Source organism: Rhizophagus irregularis, chromosome 23 (genome assembly GCF_026210795.1).
Source record: "Rhizophagus irregularis chromosome 23, complete sequence".
Lineage (NCBI taxonomy): Eukaryota > Fungi > Glomeromycota > Glomeromycetes > Glomerales > Glomeraceae > Rhizophagus > Rhizophagus irregularis.
The window spans coordinates 535430-546975 of NC_089451.1; the positions used below are offsets into that span (position 1 = coordinate 535430).

At 27.1% G+C, this 11546-nt stretch overlaps 1 protein-coding gene across 1 annotated transcript; it reads left to right on the forward strand.

The window, feature by feature from the left end:
* Positions 1 to 487: 487 nt before the first annotated feature.
* OCT59_015099 (uncharacterized protein) lies at positions 488 to 2181 on the forward strand (the record flags this gene model as incomplete). Its single annotated transcript, XM_066139770.1, has 3 exons — positions 488 to 509; positions 606 to 638; positions 702 to 2181. 3 exons carry the CDS (start codon positions 488 to 490, stop codon positions 2027 to 2029), a joined length of 1383 nt encoding a protein of 460 aa, XP_066002614.1. The 3' UTR covers positions 2030 to 2181.
* Positions 2182 to 11546: the final 9365 nt, after the last annotated feature.

Below are 11546 nucleotides of genomic sequence, written 5' to 3' on the forward strand. Positions count from 1 at the left end.
CCGAAAAATGTCTATCACTTTATTCTGTCTGGTCAAGGGTGATACGATTGCAAGCGCTTTTTCTGTTAAAATAAATAGAGACGAATCTATTAGCAATCTCAAGGACGCTATTAAGGAAAAAAATCAAAATGACTTTGCTGGTGTAGACGCAAAAAGGCTCAAGCTATGGAAGGTGGAAATTGCTAGCGATCACCTTGACGATCGGTTGAAGAATCTCACATTAAATGACAGTAACGAGTTGCTAGCAATGGATGAAATTGGAGAGTAGTGGACCGATGATCCACCCAAGAAGCATATTAATGTCTTAGTCGAATCACCTATGTCGATCGCCGCTTCGAGCCGTGAACAGGCGGATAAAGATAAAAAATCCGTATATGGTATGCTTTTACGATTCGTATTCACTGCCATATTTTCCAATAATGCGAACACTTATTTAACCTTGTGCCTTTTTTTGCTTCTTCTTTTCATCGAACAATGCATTTACGTTATGGTAGGGCAACCACCTTTCAGTAAGTAAATTTATTATTCTTTTCCATATTCGCAGTAATATTGAATATTCAAAACTTATACTACTATTTGGTCTTTAATGTTGCTATTTTTCGTAGAGTCTTCTAAGCGACAGCATTTGGATGAAGAAGGTTAGCAATATAGCATATGACTGTTTTTTGAAGTTTGTTGTCTTACATTTCTAATCTTTTCAGAGCAGGAAAAATCCGTGAAGAAGATGAAGCAATATCCATCCACATCATCTATACTCCTCAGTAATTTACGTAAATATCAAGCTAAGGAACGTGCGTTACTTATCGGCCGCCCTTATGATTGTGTTAGCACCCCATTGGTATTATATAATTCTGTTTTTTCTGATTTTAAGAGAGACTATAACACAGAAAATCTACCTATGAATAAAGAACACAATCGATGGACCCTCGAAACTATAGAACTTATGGCAGATTTTTACATGGACGAGAATGGTCGTCAGAAAGTGTTCCATGAACAACTTCGCATATTATTTGGTCAAGAAGTAACTGAAGACCAACTTGAAGATAAATCTTCAAATGATGGAGTTTTAAATTTTTGTACACGTAATTTATTATACCTCCTCATCGGAATAAAAAACGAAATTGACGCTGGATATGATCCAGTTGTTTGGGCGGCCGATTCATATGCGAAGTATTATACTCAAAGTAAGAATCATAAATTTCTCAGTGGGTGCAACATGCCATGCTTCATCATAGCTTTAGCTGGGCCTTGGATAAGTGTATTAGGGGCTGTTTATGTCGAGAAGCCAGTTATTGAGCCTCTAACAGCTTTTGAACCGCTCATCCATGTTAATGACCTAACCCACTTTGAGAAAATTGCACGACTTTTTAAGGCTTTACACTTGGGAAGTGATAGTCTGAAGAATTATTATGACTCACTGCCATATACTACAGTAAATAACGAAGATTCCCAACGGTATTACCCCTGCCTTCGCGAAGTCGAAAATGTTGGAGAATTCTTTTATACAGAGAAATTTAATGATAAACTTCTTTGGAGGGCTGAAACGAAGAAAGGTTGTCGACAAATTATTGTTAAGTATACGCACAGGTACAACAAAAACGCACACGAATTGTGCTCTAATATTGGAAAAGCTCCGGGACTATTACACGTTGGAACGACATGTGGATTTTATTATGTGGTTATGGAATATATCGAGGGTGTGAAATTACGTGATTGTTTTTTGAGTCGTTCTGAGTATGATAAAATTTTCAAAGATATTGAGGAGGCTATTTCACTTCTACATTTGAATGATATTGTTTTTGCAGACCTCCGTGGATCTAACATTTTGGTTATCAAAGATGAAAATAAAGAGTGTCGTGGGATGTTAGTAGATTTTGATTGGGCTGGCACGAATAATGTGGATAGCTATCCGCCTTTCATGAATCCTAGTATTAATTGGCCAACTGGAGCTCAAGATAGGATGCCATTAAAGATGGAACATGATATATATTGGCTGAATTACTTGAAAAAGCTCTATTGCCCAGTTTAATCAATTAATCATTTACGTAGTGATAAGTTCAAGCTTATTGTTTATTTTATCTTCATTTTTCTATTTCACAAGGAGAAATTTATGTAAATCTACTGCTTATGTCGGAATATCCTTATTTCATTAATAAAGTACAAATAATAATGTTTGCTTTTAATCAGTGTGTGCATGTATACAGTATGACATGGGAATAATAAAAAAAGTTCATTACTCTACCTTTTCACATGCAGAATCTAGTTGGTGAAAAAATATCAGTTTATGGAAGTAATGGAGAAAATGGAAATCAGAATTTAATATGCTAACTTAAATATGCTTTTACAATTGAAGTAACTGTTGAAATACCTCTTTTATCTGAATAAATTAATAATAATGATACTAATTTTGATATTAAATTAGGGCGATTTTAATGCCAACCGGCGGTAAAATTCACCGCATCACGTGATATGTCGAAAAATTCTGTAATTTTAGTATTATAAAAATTTACAATAAATACAATTATCTTATTAAACATGTGTAGAACCTTTTTTTTTGAAATTTTATTATAAATGAATGAAACTGAATTTAAATTGATAAAACCCTATGTTTGCTACATTTTTTTCATGTATTAAAACCCTATGTTCGTTACATTATTTTTATGTATACTAATTATACCAATATATATATATAATTTCATGCCTGCTTGATATCTCTTTGGCACTTTTGATTGTTTTTTTACATGGAGCATCTTGAATCTTAATAACATAAAGGTCTGTAATTTTATCAATTGAACATTGAAATTTATAATTATGCATTATGAATAAAGCTCTAAACAGTTCAGGCTAAACTGAAAAACCAATCTGAAACTGGCTCAAAATTCAGTTCAGTTTTGTTCAGGTATTAGAAGCAAAAAACTGGTAGTTCAGTTCAGTTTAATCCAATTTTTTATAAAAAGTGAAAAATTGAATAACTGGTGATTAAGTGATCATACAAAGTTAAGCTATATATCATTGGATTCCTCTCAACAGAGATGTATCAAATGGTGGTATGATCATGTCTCTAAAATCAATGGATCACAAGTTAACTTACACTAAGTGATTAATAAAAAATTAGCATTAGAAAGTTATTTATTAATACTAGATAGAGACATGATCTTAGCACCATTTGATGCATCTCAGTGAAATGAATCCAATGTATTAATTCATTCATATATGATTACTGGATGGCAAATAATGTAAAGTTTTGCATTTTTTAAGATTTTTGAGCATTAAAAATTAAAATTCTGATACATGAATTTATTCATTATCCAATGGTTATATAAATATAAATTAGGACTCATTGGATTTAACTTATTAAGACAAGTCAAATGGTGGTAAGATCACATCTCTAGCATAGATAGATTCTAGCTTGCTAATGCCAATTTTTTATAAATCATATAGCATGAGTTAACTTATAATCTATCAATGCTAGAAACACCATTTGACTTGTCTTAATGAGACAAATCCAATGATTCCTAATTTATATTTGTATAACTATTAAATGGCAAGTAAATGCATGTATCAAAATTTTAATTTTTAATACTCAAAATTTTTAAAAAAATGCAAACTTTATATTATTCGCCATCCAGTAATAGTATATAGATGAATTAATATTCATTGAATTCGTTTCACTGAAACGCATTAAATGGTGTTAAGATCATGTCTCTAGCATTGATAGATAGCTTATTTTTTATAAATAATTTAATGTGAGTTAACTTGTAATCTATTAATGCTAAAAATGTAATTTTACCACTATTTAATACATCTTGTCAAGAGAAATCTAACAATATATGGCTCAATTTTATATGATTACTAGATGAAATTTTTGCATTTTTATAAAAATCAGATTAAACCAAACTGAACTATCAGTTTTTCAGTTCAATTCTTATGGATTTTGGCTCTAATCTGAACCGTTTATAATCTGGATCAAACTGACCCATTTGAAGCTTTAATTATAAATAAATTTACTTTCAAAAATTATGTTTTGCATGATTTAAACATTTCATTTTATTTTACTTATGATCTGTTATTTAGGAATTTTTCCATTTCTTCCTATATTATGGTACAGCTAATTATTTTAAAAACTATAATTTAGTCAATTTTTAATTTAAACTGCTTTTTGATGCACTTTTGATCTTATACTTATATAAGTATCATATTCTAGATTTATACAATATAAACTCTATCTACCCTTTCTGCAATTACACCAGAAATGTCTTTCCATTTATGACTTCTTATATAGTAGATTTTTCAACTTCTCCTGCAAAGTTTAAATTTCTCTTGTACTTAGAGATCTTTAAGATGAATCTTTAAAAAAAACTTGAAAAAGTTTGCAAATGTGATTATTTCAAGCTGCATTTACTGGACTTATTCAACCTATTTTCCATTTGAAATCTTTTTAATTTATAGCTTCCTGCTTCTACTTATTCCCAATATTTTCAATCTTATTTATGGCTTTATCTCTAAAAATTTGATCAATATTTTTTTTATCTTCTTTTCAATTAAGATATCTTTAAATATTATTTATTTTACTGTAGCTTATTCCATTTTCAATATTATATCTATAAGAACATTTGGTCACTATACTGCAATACTAGTTGACCTAGAACTTACTTTTAGATTAAACTATATAAAGGTTTTTAGATATAGATTTTAGATTAGTATTTTATTTTATAAATTATTTTCCTTTTACTTGTATTATTTTTGAAATTATAAATAAAGTTTAATGTATTGCTATTTTAACTTTGATTTATTTTGATTTATTTAATTTATTTATTTTATCTGTTATAATTATTTTATTTTATTTTATTTTATTTTTTTTGATGATATATGCTTTATTATATTAAGTTTATATATCATACAAACAAATTATCATGAGCTATATCCATCCAGAAAGATGCAATCATCAAAAAATATAATTATTTTATTTAATTTATTTTAATATTATATTTATTTTGTTAGTTATTTTTATTTTTAATTCTTATTACTGTATATAGTATCCCCTTGTAATAGTATTTTCTTCAAATAGTACCGAAGTATTATTTAGAGTTCTGAATAGGTCAGGTTAGGTCAGGTTAATTGATAAACCTGACCTAAAATTTTTTTTCAGGTCAGGTCAGGTCAGGCTATATCAGGTTATCTGTTTGACCTGACCTGAACTGAAACCTGAAAATTTTCAGGATTTTTATTAATATATCAAAAAAAATGGTGCAAACCATTTTTTTTGAAAATATTGCGATTCACTTTTTTATATTAAAATCGTATAAAAAGGTGAATCGCAATATCGCAACTAACTTTTTTTATATAAAATCAATATAAAAAAGTGAATTCCGATATCGCAATTCACTTTTTATATATAAAATCAATATAAAAAAGTGAATTCCGATACCGCAATTCACTTTTATATATAAAATCAATATAAAAAAGTGAATTCCGATACCGCAATTCACTTTTTATATATAAAATCAATATAAAAAAGTGAATTCCGATACCGCAATTCACTTTTTATATATAAAATCAATATAAAAAAGTGAATTCCGATACCGCAATTCACTTTTTATATATAAAATCAATATAAAAAAGTGAATTCCGATACCGCAATTCACTTTTTATATATAAAATCAATATAAAAAAGTGAATTCCGATACCGCAATTCACTTTTTATATATAAAATCAATATAAAAAAGTGAATTCCGATACCGCAATTCACTTTTTATATATAAAATCAATATAAAAAAGTGAATTCCGATACCGCAATTCACTTTTTATATATAAAATCAATATAAAAAAGTGAATTCCGATACCGCAATTCACTTTTTATATATAAAATCAATATAAAAAAGTGAATCCCAATATCGCAACTCACTTTTATTATATAAAATCAATATAAAAGTGAATCCCAATATCGCAACTCACTTTTATTATATAAATCAATATAAAAAGTGAATTATAATACCATCACATATATTATATAAAATCATAGTTTCAGGTCAACAGGTCATTCAGGTTATATTGATGTTACAACCTGAACTGATGCTGAATTGCAATTGCTAAACCTAACCTGATAAATTCAGGTCAACCTGTCAGGTTACCTGAATTTGGTCAATCTGTTTGGAATTCTAGTATTATTCAAATTTACATTCGGGTATTTTTGAAAAATATTCCAGTACTACCATATATAGCAGGCCACAGTATCCTGGTATCTTAAGTGCAAAATCAGGGATTTGATCCTATACCCCAGGTACTAAATAAAACTTAAAAATTCCATTTTTTGTGAATATTTCAAGATCTACTAGTCCAATATGAGTGATCATTTTTTTATTTTGAAGAGCTCAATGAGAGCTATCAAACAAAAAAAAAGATAGCTCAAATCTGATTACTAGATCATGAGATAATTGTAAAATATTTCTCCAAATATTATACAATTCTATAAAATTTTTTAATAGGGAAGTACTATACATAGTGCTGCCTATTACATCACTACCACCCAAATTATTTTGGACTGCCGTAATTATAAGTAAAATCCCAAATTCAATTATGGCATCCCAAATTATTTTGGCAATTTACATAGTAAATTATATATAAACCGAATGAATTATGGCATCCCAAATTATAATTAGGCATCCCAAAATAATTTGGACAGTACGTATACAGTATGCGCCTACGATATATGGTAATCAAAATTCAATTTTTGAATAGTATTAAAATACTAATCATATTCTAATTTAAAATTAATCAAAATTAATGTATTGATTTATTTAATTGTAATAAAATCAAATATACCTTGGCCTTTTTTTAATATAACTTCTTTTAATAATACTCTTCTTTTTTTATAGTATTCCTCTAGATACTACTCAATCAGGATCCCGTTTACTTATAATAAAGGTCATCGTAGAAAATTGGCCCTTTACTAATAGTTTTTACCTTACTTTTTTCTTAAATTCTATTGGTTAATTAGCTAAAAAGGAAAAAAATCATAACAAGTAACATAAAATTTCCTTTTATAGTAGGATTTGCAAAGAATTTTATATATGAATTTTATCTTAAAAGCTAGAGACTTATCTTATAAATAAGCGGTCCCTATTCAATCTAAATGAACTTTCTTCGAATAGTACTTCAAGTATTATATAAAATTACAATAAATTACCAAATTTCTTTAAAAATGCTTGGTAATTTTCATATTGCATGAAAGTTATAAATTTCTGATGAAATCATTCTATTTAAAAGCTAGTCTATTGTAAATTTTAAATTTTAAATAAAAAAAGAATATTTTATAGTATGGAAAAAATTGTTTAATTGTTAATTATGATAGCTTTTTTAGAATTATTTTGTATATTTATTTACATAGATAGGTTTTAGAATGTTAAATAACATTTTTAATTACATTTTTAAAAATTACAATTGATTAGCTTTCAAATAAAAAAAAATTATTAAATCTATTAAAAATTAATAGACTTTTGTATATCTAAAAAAATAGGGCTTCAATCGGTTCAGTTCGGTACAGTTTTTGCCAAAACTGAAACCAAACTGAACTGATCGGTAACGGTATTGCTAATTACCGAAACTGATCGGTTTCGGTAATCATAAATACTATTACCAACCGGTAATTACCGAAAACTGAACCGATTTACCGATTCATTATCGGTTCAGTTTTAAAAACGTTTCGCAACGTTTTTATTAAATTATCAAAAAAAAAATGTTGTGAAACATTTTTTTAAATAAATTAATTGCCAATTGATATGATCGGTATGAAGCTATAAAAATTTTATTGCGTACACTTCATTAAATAATATTATAACCGCCCTTTGCACTCAAAATCTTTATGGCTATAGGTAGCCTGACAACAGAACCTTACTCACGGTTCTTTTTTGTGGGTTTAATACTTTCTGATTATTTTATTTCAAAAATTATTATCATCATTTATTAGTTGTTTAGACTATATATATATACAGTATATGAAATACAAGGTAATAAAGCAAATTGTTAAAATTAAATTAAAAATAAGAAGTCCCGTTTGTTCCAAAGTCCACTAATACAAAAAAAAAGAATAAAAGAGAAACGTTACAAACGTTTCTCATTAAATAAATAGAATAAATAAAAAAACCCCCAAAACTCCTACTTGTGTAAGTCTGGTGCATCTTAGCCAATATTCCTATAAAATAAAAGTAAAATAGAACGCTTTAATTAAACAAACATTATAAAAATCTTCAACTTTCTCATTACTTACTTGTAAGTCTGGTCCATTTTGCCAAAATTTTTATAATATACATCAGGAAATTTGTTTAGGCATAATTTAGTGTAATATTTCGGAGGTGGTGTAAAATTTCGAAATATTACACTAAAAACGTAATATTACAAAAGTTTACGTTTTTAAATTTGAATAATAATAGTAATTTAAGAATATCTCGCTATCTACTAATCCAATCAAGACGATCTATAGCTCATTGGAATCAGCTCATCAAGACGAATCGAATGGTAGTAATATCGCATTTCTACAGTTGATAGAACGCTCTATAGTATGCAATAAAGTTTTAAATTAATAGAAAGTCATCTATCGAACGTAGAGATGTGATTTTACTACCATTCGATTCGTCTTGATGAGCTGATTCCAATGAGCTATAGATCGTCTTGATTGGATCAGTAGATAGCGAGATATTCTTAAATTACTATTATTATTCAAATTTAAGAGCGTAAACTTTTGTAATATTACGTTTTTAGTGTAATATTTCGAAATTTTACACCACCTCCGAAATATTACACTAAATTACGCCTAAACAAATTTCCTGATGTAGAAGCAAATAAAAACTGGAAATGTTCCTCATTAATTAAATATAACAAAACCCTTCTTTTCCCTTTTCTTTAATTGTAAGTCTAATTCGTCTTTCCTACAAAGTAGAAGCAAACAGAAACGTTAGAAATGCTTCTTATTAAATAAATCTATTCATTCCCTTCCCATTATTACCTGTAAGTCCAGTCTTAAAAACAAATTCTAAATAGCGTCCATAATGTTTCTATAAAAAAAGTTAGAAAAAGAACATTATTAGTAGCGTTCTCAAAGTCAGTTCCACTTCAAACTTAAAAAATTAGAAGCAAAAATGGAACTTACCTAAATCTTCTTTATACGTTTGAGTATTATGAAATTTGCCGTGCACCTTATTTAAAATTTTTTTTGCATCTTATTTGAGGTTTCACCTATGACGTTATTAAATGGTAACAGATGTATCATGATCTACATAGATAGATTAGATAGTGCTCCACAATTTACTCACCCTAATATACTTGATTGGCCGATCTACACCTAATTACAGTAGTGAAATTTTTTTTAAAAAAAAAAAAATTTTTTTTTTGATTCTTGGAAATGGAGACGAGTAAGTGCCTTTAAAATTTTTTTTTGTTTTTTATGTAAGAATGTTTATTAACGTTTTTTTACTTCTTTTTTTTTATAGATTTCAGCCGAACTTGGAAATGGAGACTGGTGAGTATTTTTAAAAGGAGGAAGCGAGTTTTATGTAAGAACGTTTATTAACGTTCTTTACTTTTTCCTTTTTGTAGATTTCGGTTCGGAACTCAAAAATGGGAGCCGGTGAGTATTTTTAAAAAGGGAAGTGAGGTTTTTTTTATTTTATTTATGCAAGAACGTTTATTAACGTTCTTTTACTTCTTTTTTTTTGTAGATTTTAGCCTGTAACTCGAAAATGAAGACCGGTGAGTATTTGGGAAAGTAGGAGGATTTTTTATATTTTATTTATGTAAGAACGTTTATTAACGTTTCTTACTACTTTTTTTTTGTAGATTTTAGCCTGGAACTTGGAAATGGAGATCGGTGAATATTTCTAAAAGGGAAAGTGGTTTTTTTTATATTTCTTCATGTAAGAACGTTTATTAACGTTCTTTTACTACTTTTTTTTGTAGATTTTAGCCCGGAATTCGATAATAGAGACCGGTGGTGAGTATTTTCAAAGGGAGGAAGCAGATTTTCTTTATGTAAGAATGTTTATTAACGTTCTTTTACTTTTTTTTGTAGACCTAATCTGATTTTAATAAAATTTTAATTAATGCTAATAAAAAATGGCTTTAATATATTAAAACCGTCATAATTATTGTTAAACAAATTACCTTGTTGTTAAATAAACTATTTATCAAAATAAATTACGTTTATAAAAATAAAAAATATATTACGCTGGTAAAAATAACGTGAAGTATAATAAGAACGTTTTACAACATTTTTAGTAAGTTATCAAAAAAAAAATGTTGCGAAACGTTTTTTTTTAAAATAAAACATTTGCCAAAAAAAATGTGAAAAGTTGGCAAATCGGTTCAGTAAATTTACTGAAATGATCAGTAAAATCTACCAAAACTGACCGGTAAAATCTTCCGAAATGATCAGTAAAATTTACTGAAACTGATATCAGTTTGGTAATTCAGTTTGGTAAATCACAATACCGAAACTGTTCTGATATCGAAACCGATCAGTTCAGTTCAGTAATTATTGAAACCGATTGGAGCCCTATAAAAAAATGCTAATTTTACTGAAAATTACTGAAAAATAATAATAAAATATAGTAAAATAGGCATTTTTAAAGATATACACAAGTCTATCAAATTTTAACAAATTATAATAATTATTTTTTTATTTGAAAGATAATCATAAAAATGCAAATAAAAATATTCAACATATTTGAAATTTTAAAAGTTATTTATATGCAAATAAATATATAAAATAACCTCAAAAAGTTATTATATTTTATAATCAGATAATCTTTTTTATATTTTAAAAACATTTTTTTTTATTTAAAATATAAAATCTATGAAGGATTATCTTTCAAATAAAAAAAAAATTGAATGATTTTATCAAAAACTTATATATTTTTATGCAATGTGAAAATTACCAAGCATTTTTTAAAGAAATCTGGTAATTTATTATAGGCTTGTATATGGGATCTTTGCAATAGAAAGGTACGAAACTCAAAAAAAATTAAAAATTAAATTAATATTAAATTTGCATTTATTTCAGTAAAAAAAAACATAATTAGCATATAAAGTAAAATTAAAATTTTTTTTGAGTTTCGTACTTTTCTATTGCAAAGACTTCATATATGCAATGCTATACAGTATATATAAATAGTATTAGAATTTTTACTTAATTAAAATTAATAAAAATAGTTAAGATTAGTTAATTTTATGAATAAGAAATTATTTATATTTTTATTATATTTAAAGTTTTACATTATTTTAATAAAACCCTATTTTCTTTAACTAAACATCCAATATTATTTCATGTGATTAATTGTGTTAACTTAAAACTTTTCTATTAAATTATATACAGTAAATTAGGATCCCGAAAAATACATAAAAAGGTCACATTTGAGTTTGCTTAAAAACAACCTAAATTTTCATGAAAATCTTGCCTTTTTTAGATAGTGCTGGCCTAAATTTTATTGTCCGTTTTGATACTAGCCAGTATTATCATAATTCCGGCCCTGAAAAGTTGCTTATTTTAGGCCAAA